The sequence below is a fragment of the Ostrinia furnacalis genome, unplaced genomic scaffold (genome assembly GCF_004193835.3).
Source record: "Ostrinia furnacalis isolate ACB-3 unplaced genomic scaffold, ASM419383v2 OfSCF7554, whole genome shotgun sequence".
Lineage (NCBI taxonomy): Eukaryota > Metazoa > Arthropoda > Insecta > Lepidoptera > Crambidae > Ostrinia > Ostrinia furnacalis.
The window spans coordinates 91,046-113,877 of record NW_021137793.1 but is presented as its reverse complement, the minus strand read 5'-3'; the positions used below and the strand labels follow the sequence as shown (position 1 = coordinate 113,877).

General features: G+C 36.9%; 1 protein-coding gene across 1 annotated transcript in view; it reads right to left on the bottom strand.

Moving 5' to 3' along the window:
* Tmtc2 (Transmembrane O-mannosyltransferase targeting cadherins 2) overlaps positions 1-15,926 on the bottom strand; it is a 107,221-nt gene extending 91,295 nt beyond the window's left edge. The window contains exons 1-2 of the mRNA XM_028321569.1: positions 15,811-15,926; positions 8,786-9,590 (exon numbers count right to left, since the gene is read on the bottom strand). Of these exons, the coding sequence (XP_028177370.1) occupies positions 8,786-9,590; positions 15,811-15,902 (897 nt within the window). The 5' untranslated portion in view covers positions 15,903-15,926. The remainder of the gene's footprint in view (positions 1-8,785; positions 9,591-15,810) is intronic.
* Positions 15,927-22,832: the final 6,906 nt, after the last annotated feature.

Here is a 22,832-nt window from a genome sequence, read left to right as displayed (position 1 = left end):
TTTAGTAGGCAAACACATTAGCGGGTGTAGCGACCGCGTCACTACATTTCTCTCTCGATTATTCTCGATAATCGTTTTGTTCCAATCGCACTAATTCGATTCTCGCGGCGGACATCCTCACCGATTAATTGGACGGTACATTTTAGCCATGAATTTCGCGAATTTGCGGTTTCATTGTTTCCCTTTATCCGTGTTCTGTTCGGAACTATTTCTAAAGCTGAGCTATAGGAAGCAAAGGCCGGGTCTGGTAAGTCTTTGAAAACATTACTATTGAGCAAATTCCTAGGAGTCCAGGGTTTAAGTTCACTTTGACATAGCCTGCATTTTTGGTTGAAATATAATTTGTCTACAAATACAGAATTTCATAGAGCTTTAATTTGATCTTCAGACAAAAAACCTCCTTACATATTTCATTAATGAATTGTACGAATATTGCGTATAAATACATGCTGACGATACGCAGCATCAATTAAAATAATTGCTTGTATCGGTAATAATTCTCAACTGTGAAAGTTGGACGAGGGATTGCGAACGCTCAGTATTTACGCTTTGTTGTGATAGCTTTATTATAGTACACAATGTACTCACATGAGCTCGTTTTCAGCTAGGAAATTGTGTACATTGTAAATTGAAGGATACAAAGTAAGTTTAATAAAATGTTGCAATAGTGAAGTTGATTTCTTTTTAATGTAGAGGGCGAGGAGTTCAGTAGCAATTTCTAAGCAGTATCCGCTTTATTTTTGTTGCGTAGGTTTCAAATACGATATTCAATGTAGTGAAGTGGATCGAGACTGCATTTTTGTAGGAAAATCGCCCCTATTGCAAACATAAGATGCCACATTATTTGCCTTTAAGTGCTGTCTGTACTCGCTTTTCCCGGGGTATCTACCCACGTAGTTTTTACTTCTAACGGTGAATGGGCTTTTAATAGGTATACAGATTATAGCTTACTGGAGACGAATATCCACTAAAGAAACACTTTTTATTTCCTCTTTTCTCCAAGGCTTTCGACCTCTATTTATTATTTAAGTACTCAGTGTATTATGGCTGGGCTCACAGAACATTGAAGCCTCGTTCCATGTTCTGTGACTGGGCTGGAGCAACTGTATGTACCTATCGTTCGTTTCAGCCGAAAGACGTCCACTGCTGGACAAAGGCCTCCCCCAAGGATTTCCACAAAGACCGGTCCTGCGCCGCTCGCATCCTATATCATATGATACCTTTTAAATTGTCGACGTAAATATTTGAAGTAATCCCAATGTGTTTTCCTTCTAACTTCTGTCATGTCACTTTGCATTACAGCATACAAAGTACGTTGCTTGAAGTCTTGTACAGTACGAGCAAGCTCGAACTCGCGAGATTGCCTTTTTCATGCATTTAGTTCAGTCGGCGAAAAAGTGACGTCATTGATTGTCTTCATACAATATCTAGATAGACGCGTTTTGAGAAAAAATCTGTCCTACTATTATTAAGAACTAGCTGTGCCCGCGACTTCACGCGCGTGAAAACAGATTCAATATTTTTTCCCGTTTTCGCAACATTTTTCAATGATCACTGCTCCAGTAAGACCAGTAACTAGTTTCTGAGATTAGCGTGTTCAACCAAACATAAAAACGCATCGCTTTATACTCGTAATATTGGCATAGGCATACGTCATAGGTAGTATGATTTTGATGTCTGATTCGTAGCGTCATAGTAGCGTTTCCATACAATTTGACAAGCGCCACGGGTGACACTTCCCGACGCCTCGCGCAATCTCGCAGCTGTCAATTCGCATTATAGCGTCACTGCGGGTTGCGTTCTTGTTTATTTTTATTTGTAGGTTGCTGGTATTTTGAAGTAAATAAATAATAATCGTAGGCAAGTAATAATAAACTATACTTTTTATGTAAATGTACCCATTTCTAGATTTTAAATGTACACAGTCACGACCTACTAATTGCATGCTTTTTCTGAACACGGTACTTAGGTATGCCGTGCCAACCCAACGCCCAAAATAAGGTAAATATTATGTCAAATACACTAAAAAGGAGACTGAAATTTAAGTTACCCCTAAATAAAATGTAATGCAAAATTTTACAACCCTATTTTATTACCAGTAAATCTAGGTTTTCGTACATTGCATTAAACACTCGTAAGCATCGGAATACTCATTACTTAACTAAAATATCGTTAGCAGTAAAATTTTAAATAGTACGTTAGACTTTTTATTTTGATGGTGCCATAAAACTACACACTTTACTGCCAGTTTCAGCTGTTTTAATAACTTTAAACTGAAATTGCTTAATCTACGTTCAGCGTTTTATAATTCGCAGTAAATATCTCTGTTTCGTGCGATACAAAATAAGTATAACGTATATTCGGTGGTAAAGTCAAAAAGGTCGCCGATTTCTTTCTTATTTGTTTGACCGATTTACCGTCGAGTGGTAATGGTCGGAATTGGAACCTTAATGCAAGGTAATAAGGTTGCCAAAAACTCACTTTTGCAATGTCGATCTAGCAGGATTGGATTCAGGAATAGAGGGGCTAAACGGCGTTTTGATGTAAACTTAGTTTAATAAATCAGCATAGAGTTTTGCGAAATTGTAGGCTTTGTATTTATCGGTTTTTAAGTTACAATGATGACAGTCTCTACCTACTTAACTATTTAAATGCCTATAAAACAAAAGTTACGAAAAGAGTGAATAAAAAAGGAGTCATGCATTTTACCGTAAAAAGTAAAAGAAGAACAATAAACACTATTAGCACAGATATAAAGTGTTAAAGTGTAGTAACTATATCTATCATGCAGCTAACGCGACAGTTTTACTGTACGACACACGTTCACGACTGTCAAATCTTATCGAGTATCGACTTCCTATTTTCACAATACCTTAACGTGTCCAATCCCATCAGCGTTGGGACACTCTGTAGAGTTGTTAGTCTATGGCATTCCAAAGTGTAATTTATCTCTCTACCACTGCATTAACGCGACTATTCTACAACTAGTACTACGACACACGTTCACAACTGTCAACTCCTATCGATGTACTATTTGAAAATAGCAACGTGGACTATCTAAGCCTGTCAGCGATGGGACACTCTGTAGAGTTGATAGTCTATGGCGTTCCATTGCCATCACCCCCAGGCCGGGCCACAATATCTCAGGCTACCCGCATTCCGAAATTGGATTTAATTAGCTGGAGTCGCGTAGAGTGGACTTGCTCTGTTACCGCGTTTATGCGATAAATGAGTCGTGAGTTTGTCATGACCGGTTGGTTTGTAAGAATTATTAGTTCAAAATTTTTGTGAGCTAGCCTGGTGAAGGGTTAAGGATTTTTCATTTGAATTTTGAGAGGTACCATAATTTTAGTTACATAGGTACTTTCGTTCGTTTCAGCCAAATGACATCCACAGCTGCACAAAGGCCTTCCCAAAGACAAAACATAGGTACTTTATGTTAGTAATGATAACCAAAACTAACTTTGAACAGATAATGCTAGTATTTAAGTAATCTTTAACTGCGAAATAAAATAGCGTTGAGATCTTTGAGACAGTGTAATAATATTTTAATCTTTTGTTATGTACTATAGATGCATAAGGCTTAAGAAAGAAGGTAACTCTTGTATCTAAAATATATTATCTAATATTACCATATTCCCCTGTTTGCACAACTAATAGACCCCAGCGCACGTTCTCCGCTAAAGCAATTCAAAACACATTATGAATTTAAATCCGAGTCGGTTTGCTTGCACAGCGTAAAAAATGGAATAAATATTTTCACGTATGGATGACCACTGCAGGGTTAAAAGTTTGGTTGCTGACCTAGTTATACTATAATTAAACTAGCTTCAAGTTTCTCGATTTACACTGGAACTTGTTTTAATACGCTGTTTTATGGCGGGATGAGCTATCTTACGAGTGTATACCTTAGGCACAGACTGAGTTTATTGCTAGACATATAGTTGTCTGCTTTTTTTATGTAACGAAATAAATACCTTTTGACATTTAAAAGCTCTCTTGAGAAATTTGTAAACTCTGTGATCATATAAAAACCTTTTATGATAATGACTCTATACTTTGATATAAAAATGATTGTCATTGTATGTAAGCATACATTAAAGCCGGTGTAGTTACATAACTACTTCATAGTCGGAACTGTAATAACAATAAATTGTTCCAACTATCCCAATAATTATCAAGACCCGGACTTAGCAGAGCTCGTACGGGCGACAGCATATAAAGCTACATACTATGGCTTCTTATGTACGTAATAAGTGCTATTTTACATCGGAAATATTTAGTATGGTGTGCTAACTGAAATCCATGTGAATTCTCCTGCTTTGCTACCATTTGGCTCAAGCAGGATTCGATCTCGCAAATGCAGGCAAGTTTTGTACGGTTCACGAATCACTAAGCCATGTCTCTATCGCCCGTGTTCACAAACAATGCTTGCTTAAGTGAAGCAGAAAATCGAACGCACAGCGCTGAATAGAGCTCTATGATTGGTTCTTGTGTCACCCTGTGCGTCCACGCGCACTGTGAGACCTTATAGTAATGTTTGCGAATACGGGTGTAAGCCATGTCTCTATTTGTTCTATAGTCATGATGACGTAGTCATGATTGTCACCCAAATTAGAACATTATTTTGTCCATAAATTACGAATTCACCAAAAAGGAAACTCTATTAATTTTATCTTCAAAGTTTTGAAAGAAACATGGAGCACTTGTTAGCCTTGAAACCAAAACTTTTATGAGAATAATCGATAAAGAAACAGCTGTCTGTTGTTTTGAAAAATTTGTTTTTGTCCTTAGAGTTTATAAAGTAACTCTATTCTAACAATCCCTATGTACTCAATTTGGAAGCGCACGTTTCACACTTATAGCAGCAAATATACGCATATAATATTCGCAATGCACAAGTTTATTTGAAACATAAATTCAAATACCGATAATATATACCGTAGGCGGTATGCCTGCTCTATGCCGTATTTCTTACACCCATTTCTCTGCGCACTGGCTGGAAAATTAAAAACAGACATGGAAATAGACTTTTCATTTTAAACGCGATTACGAACGGATCTATTTCAAGACGCTTTTAAAGGTCTAGTGCTCAGTCAGTGCCTTAGGTCGTTTCAGCTCATAATGACAATTTCTCAAAATGACAACCGGGACGCAGCGGCACGGCAAGGGTAAATACAATACAATACAAAATTGTTTATTCAGAATCAGGTTTGAAAAAACAGGGTTTCGATTGGGGTTTTCTTTTAAGTTTAAGTAGATACTTGTGTTAGAAAACCCCGCTCTCCATTTACAGTAATTTACATTATGAAATTATACAGCTAGGAAATACCATGCATATCTATTGACTTATTTTACGAGTAGGAACTGAAAAGTGTGTGTGTGTGTGTGTGTGTGTGTGTGTGTGTGTGTGTGTGTGTGTGTGTGTGTGTGTGTGTGTGTGTGTGTGTGTGTGTGTGTGTGTGTGTGTGTGTGTGTGTGTGTGTGTCAAGGGTAACATTGACATGAAAAGACGTGACAGAACATATAAATCTGAACGAGATTCATACAAGTCTTGCTACGTTTGACGTTACAAAAACACCCTCCCGTGCCGCTTCCATACCTCAGGCACTGATAAAGTTAAACGCTATACCTATAGTAGTAGACATCATTTTGCCCGCCTTCAAACTCCAATGCCACCCTATTCAGAAGAATGTTTGCAATAGATCTAAACTCAATCTGCCTTGCTAACCCGCCTTGAAGATAGGGCGAAGAAAGTGCTAGCATTTTATTTTAAGAAATCTTGTTTCATCTTATTTACTTGAATACCAAAGGTTATGAAAATTCATCAAAAGCGACTTACTCTTTTGACACTTTGGTGTTGAAAAATTGTATGTGTGCTTTTGCCCGTGTAAATAAACTTATCGTGAAAGTTTATTTGGCTCCTACACAAGAAATTCTGGATGGGTTTGGATTAAAAAAAAATACATATGAGTTATTATTGAGTATGCATACCTACATGGGATTATTTCTTATAACATTTATTCCGAATATTTGCCCCAGTAGTAGTCGTTGCCTTAGGCTAATTTGCACCACCTAACTTTAACCGTAACAATAACCACAACTGTTGTTTTTTGTATGGAGTTTGACATACTTTTGACGATTGTTTAAGTTAAAGTAAGATGGTGCTACCCAGCCTTAGTCTAACTGTATTCATAAGTACCTTACCTTAACCTTGACAAGTTAATGCAAACCAAATCGCCACTATCAAGATTGATTACATTCTATAACCTAAAATAGTTTAACGACAGAACTCTAAGTCGATTTCTATTTTCGTCATCTATTCCCAATTTCACAAGGATTCCGTCTTGACCCAGATTCCATATAGTTCCAAAAGTGTCAGCTCATAAATCATACTGAGCACACAACGAAAATTCCTCTTGTAGATGACATCGAAAATAGCACGTATTATACTGAAAAGTTAAAATTTCCCTTACTCGTTAACCAAGCGACCATAGGTATTTCACAGTTTGAAATACGGTCATGAGAAATTTTAAAACATGCAAGGCTATTTTTGTGAATGTTAAAACTTTTGAAATGTGAAATGAAAACACCAAACAAAAATATAGAAAGCGTTTTGTGCAAGTAAACGTTCACTGGTTTTGTATGCTTTTCGAGACTCAAAGCGATTTTCTCAATTATATGAACTGTATTTAAGTACCTCTTACTGAGTTTGCTTAGCTTTTGATCTTCGGTTAAAATTCATATATGAAAATGTTGATTTGAATTATGTAGGTACGTGATTACAAAGTCCCTAAAACACGTGTATCGGAAATTGTGTATTCATTACTATGTCTACAATTTCGATCTAATTAAAACAGTATTACGTCAATCCATATTAATCCCCTTGATGCTCGCGCCCATTAAAAATAATAATTAGCTCTTCCCACCGATCCGATTAAGCCAATCGCTAATTACATGTAGCACAACTTTCTTACGTCTGATCAAACTTCCAACCACGAGTTTGAAACAATCAAGACGTTCTAAGGATCGGGATTGGATTAGTAGTGACTTTAGTTCAAGACGACAGATTGCAGCGTATTTTTCCCCGAATGTTGGACGTTTGTAATTCTATCCTCTCGGCCGATTATACGGATCTGGCCAAACTTTTGGGCCAATCACTCGATAGTTTGCGATCTTCTTTTGATGAGGTTAGCGTAACTAGGAAAGACAAGGAAGAATTAGCGCATTATTAGTGATTAGGCTTAAGCAACTGAGGTAGGTACTTATTAGTTTGCGTGAAGGGATTTGAAATATGAAGAAACTAGAAGTCTTAACTTTCGCCGATCGTAAATACTTTTCTATACTTATTTTCTCAAGTAATACTACCTCAGCAGAAGCAACTTAATATTAATACAACGATACGAACAGTAAGCCGTTTTATGGCATTACCGTATTTGTAAAATAAAACGGAAAATCGCAAAAGCCTTGCACTTGTTATTTTTTACGATCTCCGAAGGTTCGGAATACATTCACCGGCAGCGTCTAAAAATATTCATGAATAAGAATATGATTTAGAAACACGTGTTACGAGTATGACCTCGAATATTGAGCTTGCGCATGATTGACTTGACAGAGGCGTGCGCCAGAGGTGCTCAATCGAAATCAAACGACTAATCGTAAACATAATAAATACAGTTCTCTAAAGAACGCTTTGAATTTTATTTAGATAAAGAAAGATTTTAAAATAAATATGAATTTAATTTACCGCTCTAATTTTAATAAATTTATGCGCATCATCAAGATCAGCGAGCGCGCGAGCTTTCTTTCCTTTATGAATGAGACTTATGCCCGTTTTCACAAACATTACTATGAGGTCTCACAGGGCGCGTGGACGCACAGGGTGGCACACGAACCAATCACATAGCTCAATTAAAGCCTGTGCGTTAGATTTGCTGATTCACTTAAACAAGCATCGTTTGTGAATACGATAGATTGAGAAACGTCAGGACAGTACAGTAAAAACTTAAAACATAATTTTTGTTTAGTTAAAACTTCTAGAACAAAGTTATCTAGTCCTGCGAGGTTGCTGGTGTTTTACAAATAACCCTGTAGGTAAGTATAGCCAGAGGTTGGGTCTGCTAGTTTGGGAACCACACACCCAAATTTGAGAGTTGCGTGTCGGGCCGGGCTTTGACCACCACGTTTCCGGACGAAAAGTACAAATTACTGTTTAGGTCGTCAACACATTTTTATTTATACGTAACCCGCGACCAACGGCTTCGTAAGTATGAGTGCGATTTGCTAATGTCGTTTATGGTATAAAAGCATCGTTTGATCGATAAGTCGAGTTTATTGTATTTTTTTTAGAATAAGTGTCGCTAGCCCCACGTGGTAAGCTACATTATGCTTGTGTTACGAGTGGGTTCACCACAATAGTCCAGCGGCGGCGGGGTTTGAAATACCGAATTATATTAAAGTGTACAAACTACAAACACAATGTGAACCTACGAGCGAAAAGAGTACCAAATATACGATGTGTTACATACAACAACGAATACAATTAAGATGTCACGAAGTCTCTGACCAACTAAGTAAGTGGCCTATAATAGCTAACTTTACTAAGAATCTATTTTTATTGTAACTACGAGTACCTGCATATAAAGCTATAAATCATTCTTCCCCGCTCTCAAAGATGGACAAAACCCTTTTAATATTGAAATCTTTATGATGCTTGACTTTACACAATAAAATACTGGACCCTTCCCTAAAAGCAAATAAGTGCACGGTAAAAAGATTTTCTTACCTTAGAATAGGGTTCTTCTTGTCGGGTGCCCTTGATGAAGTCATAGAATATGCAGAGAGGTAGAACCATTATGGCTGGCTCTTTGCACAGAGTGCCCGCAGCCGCAAACAGCAAAGTCCCGGATAATGTGAGCCACTTTATGAGTTCACCAGTTTCTTCACTTACACTATCACTTTGACACTTGACTTTCACAGTACCCGCCTTCACCTCGCAGGCGTCGAGGACTTTCATGGGGCCCGCCCTGCTGGCTTTGAGAAGCCTTCGAAAGTTCATCATAATGTGCTGTACAAGTCCATGGCAACTGAGCCTGAACGTCTGATCGCTCGGCGCGATTTTCCTTTGTAACATAACATTTCTGGTCACGTGTCGACATAACCGTTTTTGTTGTTCCTCTCTGAGTCTTATATGCTCGTTGTAAAGCAGAAAACAAAGTAAAACCAAATTGCAGGCGGCGAGATCTGCCCGGCCAACGATTCCCGAGACGGCTTCTGTGTGTATCGGGTGCGCTGCAAATGTGAACCCGGTGACTACGGTGCCAACTCTCATGCAGTAGTGTGGTAGAATGCGCCGCGCCACGGTAACGACTAGCGCTGTAGCGGTGCAGTGGAGTATAACGTTTAGGAAATGGTAGCTCCACGGCTTGAATCCGCTAAAGGCATAGTTGAGCCGGTAGGTGGCGACACACAGAGGCCGGTACGACCCGTGAGAGCCGGGGTCCGAGAGCGGCGTCCCCCAGAAATCGTTTTCGAATAACGCCTCAATCGGCGTATGCCCGATGACGTCCGGATTCGAGAGGATCGCCCGCCTGTGAAATAAAACACCAATTTTAAATCGGAACTATTTCATGCTCATAACTTTTGTGATTCGCAAATAGTTCTAGTGAGTTTTTAAGTTGATCGCTTTTTTATGCGACGTGGATGCGTTGAACGTTTTATTTTATTGGACACGTTCAACTGAATTACTCATAGGAAATAAATAAATATTATTCATAATTGGTTTCACCAAACTAATGGTAATAAATATTTCCGGCTACAGAATCAAATGGCAAATCATCCATTAATTAGGGATGATCAATCAATTGACACGTGAGAAGTTAATGTTCTAGCAATTATAATACAAACGGAATAGGTAATTAATAATCTACTACTATGGGAATATAAACTATTATGGGAATCGGTGCAGAACATAATATTTACACTGATCTAACTATGAAAGGAACATAGCATTGTCCAAGAAAGTGTAATTTTACAGTCTATCTGATGTTATTAAAAATGTGAGAATGTAAAATTAATTATACCGTTGTCAAAACTAAAAGATATTACGTGTATCTGATAAAATATGTAGGCACCCATATGATATTCCAGAGCTAAAATACTTCCCTCACAGAAAAGCGGTAAACAAACTTTGTATATTGTGTTTTTCATTTACACGTTTTCATTGAATCTAGTTCACTGTTTCTAGGCAAATAATCAAACTGAAACCCACAACTTTTGATTACACTTCCCTGAACTTTAATTTTCATAACTTCTCCCTGAGTTCTTTGCCAAGATGAAAACCAATATTACCTTCGCGTCTTCAGATAACCTTGCTGTCTTACTACGTTTCCGATTCCCATTAGCTACTCTCCCGGGAAATTAGCAACGGACTTCAACTGTCAAATCACGTTAAGTATGATTTTGTTATTGTTTCTGTTGGTATATTCTAACTTTATTACTTCTTAATGTAGCTAGGTAGACTTTAGAACGTATTTCAAAGTTGAAGAGTTCTTTTTACCGAGTTCTTTGTGATTCACTTTCAAAATTCAAGTTATTTTTAGTCCTAATTATTCCGCGAGCTATTCTCGTCAACCTAATTTTAATTTTAGTTAAAGACGCGTACCAACGGTTTAAATTAAGAAGAGTCGCTCAAGTATAAAACTGAAGAAAAATCAATTAATTTCTTATTATTTTCTAGTAATAAGTAAGGTCACATTGAGTAAAACTTAATACTTAAATAACTAGGCTACTTATTGTCTTAAGTATACCTACTTAATTATTTAACGTATTTTGATAAGACGTAAGATAGCTATTTTGAGCTGAAACAATTAATTATGTGGTAACTTTAAATATCTATTTATAAAATATCAATGATAACTAAAATGTAAGCTTTGTGGTTGAATCAAAATGATTTCAAAAGCTTGTTCAATAATGATTGCATTCAGAGTCCGAGATATCAGGTGGCTTTGGCATGTATATTTCACGGGTTGTCGCAGTTTCGGGGAATCCCCCCAGAGGCAGCTTGTTTGCCGGATAAAGGCAAAATGAGCATTGCAGCGGCTATCAGTACATTAAGTTGCGGGCGAATTTGGTAATTATAGTGAGAGGGATAGTCGTTATGATTATTGAACTTTGAGGTAATATTTATTAGATCAATGGTGAATAGAAATGCGTGTTGATAAATCATTCTAGGATTAAATTTTTTAGCTCGGGAGTCAAGGCAAAAAAACATTGTAGAGGTTTTGTTTAGACGAATTTTGTAATATCAATCATAGTTTTTAACCAAACAATCGTATATTGTATAAGAAATCCCAGATGTGTGTAATTTTATGTGCTAGAAAAGAGCAAGGGATACCTAACTATTATAAATACAAATCTACCTAAATCTTTAAGTACATAGTACCTACTTCGTGATAGGTTAAAAAAATATCGGGGCTGTGGGACCTCCTGTTGCTTTTCTATCTAAGTATTTTCAATCGAGTTCTTGTGTAAATATAAGCTTTCTCCTGGCTCAATAGTATTACATTTAGTTCCTCATCCTAAAGGGTTCCGATTGGGCTGTTTAATTTAAATAAAATATCAAGTTTATCCGGAGCGTTCAGAATCCGTAAGGTCACGTCACTGGTTCGCGTCCACCTACATATTCGCGTTCAAACTACGGAGCGCTCTTTAAAACAGTGGATAATACTTTGTAGTATCGTTATAATATAGTAATACGTTCAGGTAATCATGGAACAATTTTAGTGTTGTTAGTGTATCAGCGTGGTTACTTTCTACTGTTTTTAAAACCAAAATTAAGTGGCAGTGGGTGGAGCACACAGCTTGTAGAAGTGGTAGACGTTGGGGCACAAAAGTTCTCTAGTAACGATCACAAACCGTAAATCCTAGTGTAGACAGCCCTTCTGTACGGTGAACCGACGATTCAGTGAAGGTTGCGAAGGCTGGGGAAGGCATTTGTCCAGCAATTTCATTCGCAGACGTTCTTTGGTTGAAATGACGAAAGATTAATCCATCATTTGGACGCTATTAGCACGGTGGACGCAAATAGGTGACGCGACCCTATTTACTGGAGCATTTGCGCAGGGTCGTAACCCGAACGTTTCTGCTCCATACTGTATAAATAATGGACATGTTTAAACACGGGCCGCCTTTGGAATTGATTTCGGCGTATTTGACGCTTCTTGCCAATACGTGCGACGTCGCCTAAATACGGTCCAGTAATCACCCGGACGCTCGGTGACCTTTGTTTAACTTGCCAACGGCCGGAGTGCTTTTGGAGTTAATCAGTGCCTACTGTTTACTGCTGTAGATTCAAATGGGATTTTCATTATCATGATTATGCTGATAAGTGTGAATTTTATTAATTTAATGTTTCTGAGGTGAGCAAATTATGAATGATAATTACCCTGCAATTGATTGTGGTTACCACATTATTAACTAGATTGAGTTAAAATGTGGTTTAAATCTAATTAACATTATTTTATTAGTGAGTTAATCACATGATACTAATCTGAGTAAACCTAATCAAATAGGTCAAATATGTTTGATTATTAAATGGTTTCACTTTCTTTATTTTATTCCTTTTATGAATACTGTGTAATATTACGTTATGAACCGCATAAATGTTTTTCTTTATTTCTCTATTTCATTTGTTTTGTAATAGGTACTATAATTATCTTCGTGACTTGGTATTATTGGCTTTGCCAAATCAATTAATTGGAGCATTCAATCCAAAACCTTCCCGGTCATCACTCTCGAATAAACATGATCCCTTTATCTATAGATCCCACAATGCCCACATATATTTCACCCTTTTATTTTAGATTCCCACTGAAAATCCGGTAAAATAGACGATTGAATAATATATTTTTATGGGACCAAAACCGGGCTTACTATGCGAAGAAGGAAAAATCATCTCTAACATCCAGCTATTGTATTGCAAATTGTGAGTAAGGCGCCTTTTCCTTCACTTATTTAACATAAAAAGTTTCGCCGAGTATTTTGTTCGTAAATGACTTTCGTTTTCGACTACCGCTTTGGATCTCGTGAAAAGACACTTATTAAATGGCAAAATTTTGTTGCGATGTCGAAAATATTTATATTTAACGACTTCGTGTTGATTTTACAAGAGATGGCAACTAAAAAGTTAAATATCTGGAAAGTTTTCATTATAAAAACAACCTTCCTCGTTAAAAATTACGTTCTATATTCACGCCCGTATTCACAAACATTACTATGAGGTTTCACAGTGCGCGTGGACGCACAGGGTGACACACGAACCAATCATAGAGCTCTATTTAACGCTGTGCGTTTGATTTACTGCTTCACTTAAGCAAGCATCGTCTGTGGATAGGTACGGGTGTTAATATAGTCAAGTTTCTAAGTGGCGATCATTGATTAAATCTGAACTAAATGTCTCGCGGACCTTTTTCATATTACATGCGGATCCATTTATCGCATGAAGCCTACATTTTCATCTAAAAAGGTTATACTCTATTTCATACCTTCATCATATTTTTAGGTTAAAATCTTACGGTTAGCGTCGGAAGAAGGTTGACTATAAAAATGTCTAGCTTGACAGTAAAAATAACTTTGTGAGCCACGGTAATGCTACGCATTTCGCTGGGTTTAGCACGAGGTATTATTTTTTATTTGACCTTCTTAACTAGAAAGTATTTAGGCACTTATTTTAACCACTTTTCGTTTATTACTGAAGTAAATTATACGATGAATTGTATAAATTACTGACGAGCCTTCTAAAGTAAAACCTTTTTAATTGTATAATAACCTATTTAGATTAACAGCTTTGATATTTATAAAAGGCAACTACTATTTACTTTCTAAAACACATCAAGCATCGCTCAATCTACATTCATGTTACCCCTATATCGACATACAAAAATCGGGGCAACATCAACATGACCGATATGGGAGCGGCATCAAATCGGTATTAGCCGATACAAGTTTTCATATCGATAAAAACGACTCGCATCGCTAGCCGAATTGAAGATTGAGATAAAGTTTCGGGATAGTGGAAGTTTTTGTGGGGAGTTTCGGCCAGCTGTGGCGTTGAGTCGTCACGTAAGCCCTCAATTACGAAATACTAAAGTGGTTTTCGGCGAGCTCTGATCCAGAACAAAGTTCATCGATTCCATCACGATTATCGGCTGCCCGTCCGATTTAGAGAGAGCATTTGCACATCTAAAAAGTTGGGTAGAGCAGTATATTTGGAGTCTGTTTCGCTTGAACTAGTTAAATTAAATACAACACGAGTATAAAAAGTCTAGCAGTTTTTGTTTTTATTACTAGTCTAGTAAAATATTTGCTTCCAATTAGGATGTCAATAAAAATATCAGTTAAACAGAACGAATATTTTACTGACAATACAAAAAAATATATAAAATCTGATTTCTGTGAAAATTAAAATAATTGAATGATGATATTATTATCAATTTTCTTACTTAGTCTTCATCATACCATTTATATGCACATGTTAACATGGGCTAGTGTCAGCTTATAACCCTATTTACCTAACATCCTGTATATCATAAATGTTTGGATTTTTCAGATACAAGAACTAAACAAGAAAATGGCACAGTGGGCGAAACCTTTTACGATTGTCAGAAGATTCATAAGTTAAAGTCAATATGTTTGATATCGTTCGACTTTCGCAAATTGAATAGAACAATTCGAGAGCATTCCCATCGCTTTTGTTTTTCGTAACTCGTGATTACTTCGCATCGGGACTTCTCCGAGACTTATTTCAAAAACCTTTTATAAAGGCTCAAAATAGATGAATCGTGAAGCCTAAAATAACGTTATCTCGAGACCGTTGTTTTGAAATAAAATAAGAAACGAATTCGTTTGACCTCTCTTAGTAATTCCTTTCGCTGTGCTCGAGATGCCGTCATATTGAAAATAGGAAAATCTACTTTAAAGTTTTCTTAAAAGGACGGACTGATGGAAATGTCTAGTGAGTAGAAATATCAAGCAAGTATTCTTCTTATAACATAGCGTAACTCTCATCTCATACCCCATAAACCGATATTAATATACTAAGTCAATCTCAAATATCCACACGGATATTCCCAAGACGAATAGCATTCAGAATTCAATAAGGAAGGTGTAACCCCATCCCCTACCACCATTACAACTAGAACCTATGTAAGTTAGGCAATTAATAACGGCAAAGCACTTTTGTTTTACAGCCTGCGCCCCTGGGAACCTTATTTATTAATTACTGTAGAAATCCCTACGCGGCTTTTCTCAGAACAGGTTCTTGGTAAGTGCCTACACAAACCATTTCAAATTATATTCTTAGGTACTTTCGTAATAGTTCTGGAATTTTAAACAAATGACAATCTAGAAGAAAAATGAACCTGAAATGAACGATTGAGGACCATTTATTTTTCTGAGAAATGCTAGTACTGAGAATACTGAAGTAAGTTCAAATGATTTAAAAAATATAAAGGGACAGCAAAATATCTGAACGTAGGTATAATATGTATTTGCGAAATATTTAGATGTTTTTGGATGTTAGATAACTTACTCTTTGATCATATTTATGTACGGGACTAATCCCACCTCTCTCCCACCCCTGTAACTCCTCTACAACCAGGATCTACAACTTGGTCTTCAATGGTACCAAACCAGAGAAGGTTAATAAAATTAGTCCCGGAGGATAGCTAATTGTCTTGGAACCCGCAACGAATTTAATCGGAAGAATATAGAACAAAAATAATAAGAATTTAACACAAATGGCGTACTTACCTGTCATCATAGACGAATCCTGCGTCCAACGAGTTGTAATAGAGAAGAAAGGCCAGCAGAGAGCTGGCCGCCGTCACCCAGTGACCCATCATTCTGCCGAGTCTACATCAGTGCCGGACTTCCATTCCACCTGAGGAAAACAATTCATTATTAAATATGATAATCTATACGAATATTATAAAGGTAAAAAAAATGTTTGTTTACTTGTAGGTACGCTCTAATGTCAGGAACTACGGGTCCGATTTGAAAAAATATATTTGTGTTGGATAGTCCATATATCGAAGAAAGCTTTAAGATATTATTACATCACCCTACAGCCAACAGAGGCGAAGCAGTAAAGAAAAATGTTTCAAAACTGGAAATATTATTCAAACTAATTTCACGCGTACGAAGTCGCGGGCACAGCTAGTCTAAAATACATACTTCATCAACAATGAAACTTCACACTTCGCAAATTCTACTAAATCTATAATTCCACTGTTTGCATCGTAAAGTGATATTAATTATTCAACTTGAAATTAATTATGATCAACACAAACTACATGTTTGATAAGTAATTTGTTTTCAGCATGTTTCAGTCTATAATTGTTGATTTACTTAATCAACGACGTGGATTTGTTACAGAAGATACATCGTTTAATATTATGCATTCGCGTAATCGCGCAAACGTGGTCGCCCCAAACAAACTTGGCGGCGCACTGTAGCAGACAAGGTGAAGAAAATCGGCAAGACTTGGAGCGAGATCAAACGCAAAGCTTAAGACCGAACGCGATGGAGGACTGTTGTGGATAGGACATAAAGTCAAGTAAGTCATTCGCGTAATTTTGGAAGTCATCGTCCTGTGGCTGAAATGATGATGATGACCTACTGTAAATTTAGACAAGTAAAATTAAGGGATTTGAAAACAAAAGATTTATACTCCGTACCTGGCCTTGAGGGAAAACCCCGAGCGAAAAAAATAGTCATTGCACATTTTTACACATCCCAATATAATGACTAGTCCCATAATATTTATGGATCATTTTTATATTAATATTTGAACCCACCCATATCCACAGCCGAATCAATCAAACTAATAACAACGGTAGTGGTGCTAATTTGATAAGTACAGAGTGATTAATCGGTCTCTCAGCCAAGTGAGAATGCGGTTGGAGCCATTCAACCATTTTGCATTTTATTGCCTGTACAATATAAACGATTTTGCATTGATTAACTAAGAGCCAAAGCGGTGCGACGCGCGATACGTCGAAATCTTTGCAGTGCGGCGCCGCAACGCATCTTGTGCTTTGGCACTATTGGGTGAATCCTACTAATTTTTTTGAGGATGGATAGATAGATGCTTGTGACTCTTTCAGGCTTTATCCACTGAACCGATTTAGATAAAATTTGGTGTAGACATAGTTTGAAAGCAAGGGAAAAATATAGGATAGTTTTTATCGCGATATTTGGAAGGGGGATACGAGAGCGATTAAAGTCTCTGTGTTAAGAAATTTACGCGGGCAAAGCTGCGGGAAAAAACTGATGTAGGTATAGGTAAATAAAGCTGGAAAAGGACATTGTCAGAAACCGCCTTAGATTCCTGGGCACAGCAGTAAAGTATCAAAATTAATCTCTCACTTTTTGAATACTTCAATATTAATTAGATTGTAACGGACACTTGAGGATTAAAAAATGAAATAATAAAAGTATTTTATATGTATTCCATAATACTATGACGACATCCGGACATTTTAGGGCGTGGCCTGCTCCATATCCTATGAAGTTCCATAATTTGTGTCGATAAAATCTATGTAAAATCGGCACAAGGCAATGCCGTACTTCATTGTTAGGAATCCATGTAATAGTGATGTTGACTGCGGTCATCATAGACAATAAGATACCGATCTTGTAAATAAAATAAATCGTCCAAATTGCTACAGTATGACTAGATTTTAATTAAAAGTTAAAAATATATTGCACGATACTACAAGAAGCTATCTAATGTGTCCAACTGGTCGAAGGTCATGAATAAAATAAAAAGAATTGTGATCATAACACTGATATAGACAATGACAACAATATGGGATCATCTTTAATATATCTGTTACAGTTTCAAAATTCGATGAAAAATCCAATGCCGCTTAAATTTTACTCGACTTGGCGGTTGCACTACCGTGCCCCCAAATATTTTAGTTTTTCCTTGATTCATACACCAAACACTACTTATATTCCAAATTTGAAGCTTCTAGGTCTGCTAGAAGTGCCTTAGAGTTTTGATGATCGGTGAGTCAGTGAGTCAGTGAGTCAGTGAGTCAGTGAGTGACAAAATTAAGTAACTTTGACCCGTTATAATTCTTAAACTACTGGTTCAAATTGAATGAAATTTTAAATATACCGTGTCTTTACAATGCCTGCATAGCTAATGAAAATTCAGCCTTCTAGTTTTATCCACAACGAAGTTACAGGCAGTCGAAAATGGCCTGAATTGCTTCGAGAAAAGGATGGTACGGCCGTGCCGCTTTTTTGCTCGACTTGGTGGGGGCACTGCCGTGCCCCCAGATATAAGATTGAAAATGACGTTTGAAGGAACTTTTGCGGCTTACTTTGGAAGTTTTTTATACTTTAAACTTTACATCACCTTCTTTCAATCAAGTTACGCGAGCTCTGTAAATAATACAATCTTTAGCGCAAAATAACATTTTTTTCTTCATCTTTATACCTACTGTTCAGTTTTAACTATTTTTACTTTTAGACCTAATTACTCAGAAGTAAATATAATCTACACTTATATTGTATTTTGAATAATAATTTACATACGCGAGATCAAATTAGTAAGTAGTTAAATATCCACATAACTGCTACAATAATTTTACATAAGTACCTAATTAAAAACTTACTTAACATACAAAATACTCAGAACAAACGGTTATGAACATGTTTGCAATAAACGGGAATCTTTTGTAAAAAGTTACGTGTTGTCACCGTCGAAGGAATCGCGGCAAAAATTAAAGCGTACGGCCAAAATAGATGTTCCGGGACCGTGATCGATACCGTACTTGATCGGGTTGCAGTTGCAACATAAATCTACTAAATGTGAAAACTTTTGTTACGCTACGGCCGGAGACACGAGACAGACGCGACGTGAAAAATGTTCCCAATGACTCGACGCTGTTTTTAACTATTTCCAACCGTTTCACCGAAACCATTCCCAAATTAAAATCGCTTAAAGTAATGAAACCGGGCAACCTTAGCACGGTTAATGTGACGACATGCCGTGAAAAATTCGCTAAATGTAAAAGTTTTTGCTACCCTTTTAAATAGACTGAAATAGAGTGTTAACTTGAAATTCGCATTTGGTGGGCTAAATCAAATTTCAACCTTTGAGCGCTGGAAATAACAGAATTCAAAATGAATTCTCAAATTGTTTTTCTTGTAGATAAGTAGCACTTCTATTGAATAATAATGTCGTCAATGTATACCGTACAAATCGTAAAATCTGTACGTAAAGGACGGAAATGGAGTAGATAGAGCTGTTACTGACAATTACAAATAGTATGGGATAGGCTTAGTTTAATTGACACAAAAGCCCAACTAATCCATACATTCAACCTGTATTATTCAAATGTACAACCACCAGCACATCGGACTATAAAATCTAAGTTGCAAAATCATCCCTATTATTATTGAATAAGATACTTACCATGTAGGTTTTAAGCTACAGGGAGATCAAATTCGATAATTCGAAACAAAATGCGTTAATGTATTCGATGCAAAAAAAGAAAAAACAATTGCGCAACGACAGTTATTTATGCGCATTTCAAGGTCCGTTCAATTATTGCGATTGCTTTTCGCGACCCATATTTCAGTGCTCACGTACATAATATTCGTCCGCTTGCCGCTGTCGAGCGACGTATCGTTCAATCAGTTTATGCAAAACAAAAGAACGAACGCCGTGTCCTGTTAAATACGTAGGGGGACGCTGGCAGTCGGTTCCGTCGCGGAAACGGTGACAATCCAATTTGTTTCGTACGTCCACCACGATAGAGTTCCATTACGCTTGAGTGAAACCCGAGGAAGGGTTAGGTAAAAACAATCTGTTTTAGTTATCATCAATAAAAATGAAGTCCAATACGGATGCTGGTATTATTTTTATTGGTGCTTTCAATTTTACGGCGGACAAGGTAGAGCAGAGCATAAAATATAGATTTTATATACATTTTATTTCCCAAATAAATTAATACTTGGTCTATTTATTAAAAGAAGACGTATAAAAATAGTATATTAATTAGGTTGTGGTATGTTTTTCAAAAAATATAATTTTGAGCAAACATTGTTAATTTATCATCAAAAGTCTCTTACCAGATCAAAATACGTTTCCATGCAAAACAAAACGAGATTCAGCGAAAAAGGATAGCCAACTTTTTGTTTAGCGAAGTCAATCCGGAGTAATAACTTCGATTCATTTGTTATGGCGGAATGAACCAATCGCGCAGGCGGATAAAGCAAAGTTTGTGGACCGAAAATAGACAAAGGATCAGATACAGGTAAATAATCCACGTAAGCTAGCGGGGGAAGCATTCGCACTATTGTTTCCTCTGTAGCTTCGATTCGACCCGTACCTACTCGTACGTAGCGTCGAATAGTTTTGAAGCATTATATCAATGTGTACACTTGTATTATTGTTTTACGTCAATGTGCACAGAAAAATAATATCTTGTTTAAACAGAGTGAACTCTTTAAATAGCGAGTACTAGTGGCTTAGAAGCAAATGATTGACTTCTAGACTTATAACTTTATGTCAAAAAAGGCTAAGAGCGTATATTGGTTTTTATTAAAGCACACAAGCAGAATAAACTTCTATAATAATATAAATATGTCTCCAATATCTAATAACTCATGAAAGCAACTTTGCTGTCCTATTTTTTTCGATTTAACCATTTTTCTAAGATGTTGATATTATGTCTTCAAGATCTCCTGAAGTATTGAATCCAGGTCAAGGTGCTGCCTACAAAGATATCAAAATCAACATAAACATAATATTATACTAAATCAAAATGAGCAAAAAATATCACCAAGTATCGGTAGGTATTTATTGTTCAGTGAATTTTATTTTAGAATTCTCACGTCAAAATAATCCCGTGTTTTACACAAGATTAACGCTCAATTCCGAAGCTGAATGTCGTTTCAAAAGCCATAAAGTTTGTGAGAACGCTAAATCGGAAATCAATTTAAAACATTAGGGATAATCTTCACAGTAAAATACATTATCACATCTAAATCAGCATGAATAGAAAAGAAGTCAGGATAGGTTTTATTACCGAATTTGACTTCGTTTAAAACTTACATATCGAAGTCACGCTCGTATCATCTCGTCTTTCACACAAATGTCACGCCTAATTACGAAGCCATACGAACGTGAGGGTTAATATTCCAAGAAACACAGAATTACAAATCGCTATCGATAACGGAAAACGAATCAACGCTCTCCTATTACCAGACTCGCTTGAAAAAGATCTTTCATTCCTCAACTTTGTTTTAGAACTCGCACGAAGTCATAGCACGAGCATGATCTCGTCTTTCACACAAGATTAACGCTCAATTCCGAAGGTAAATGCCGTTTCTAAAGCTATAAATTTCTTGGCGGCTCGTTTCACCCGTGAGAACGCACAAATTTATCGGAAATTAGTGAAACTTCCACGCAATGAATAGACATGTCTCTAGCGGGTGTGCCGCGGGATTCGGAATGAAACTGAGCCCGATGTATCTGGATGATAAGATGGTTTTGTATTAAGATACATAGGTATAAGTACCTACATATTAATATAGTTTAAAATATACGTTATAATAATATATTATTATAGATATTATTCACTTTATTTGGACTTAAAACTTTCACGTTCTGTTAGATTTACTATATTATAAAATTCGCGTTTGAGACCTATTTTTTCTCAGATATTATAGGTACTCGTATTTAATGCTAGTCTATATATATAAAAATGAAACCCGTTTCGCGTTGTCACGGCATCACGTGTGAACGGCTGAACCGATTTCGATAATTCTTTTTTTTAAATGTTTGTGGAAGTCCAAGGATGGTTCTTACGGAAAAAAATATTAAGAAAATCTCTACGCTAAGGCGGTACGAAGTTCGCCGGGTCAGCTAGTTATATTTTAAAAACACTTTTAAAAATAAATCAGACTCAACAGTGGTGCAGTATGACCAGTCGTAAACATCATTTATCAAGTACCTGGATGCTGGCAGCGCAGATATGGAAATCTTTAGGGGAGGCCTTTGTCCATCTGTGGACATCATTTGGCTGAAACCAACGAACGAAAGAAATACCATGCTATCTTTTTAGCCTGCAAGAGTACAGTGCTGGACGTGAATCTCCCCATCATCAGCATCATTTCAGCCATAGGACGTCCACTGCTGAACGTAGGTCTTCCCCAATCACTTCCATATTGACCGCTTGGTAGCGGCCTGCGTCCTGCGAATCTCCCCTAAGGAGCATAATAAGTTCTGCCAGCTATTTACTTGTGGTCGTCCATTAAATAAGGGTGCATCTGCACTACGTTTGCTTAGGTGAGGTCTCTCTCTAGTCAAGAACCCATTTACTCCCCCGCTTTTCCTATCTACAACAGTGTGCTTACCATGAGATTACGTTAATTGGGCTCGCTAGAGAGTGCGTCAAAAAATTTAATGAAGATCTTGAAAATAGCCGCTAGGGGCGCTGTACAATCTGTCGTACATTGATGTCATTATTTACGATTACACCTAACGTAATCGCATTGTAAGCAGGGGGTGTAGTGTGAGTTTACGTCAAACCTATTTGACATCGAGGGTTAGTAGTAGTTTCGCACGATTTTCCTCCGCACGAATGTGCGAAACGTCGCCTTTCGATAATATTTTTTTTAGTAGGCGTTTCGCCCGGTTGTATTAAAAGTATTAAATTCGCGTGCGAATCGACTCTTTTTTTAACTAGTAGTATGCGATTACTAGTTCTCAAAGGGGTCGATTCGCACACGTTTTAATACTTTTGATACAT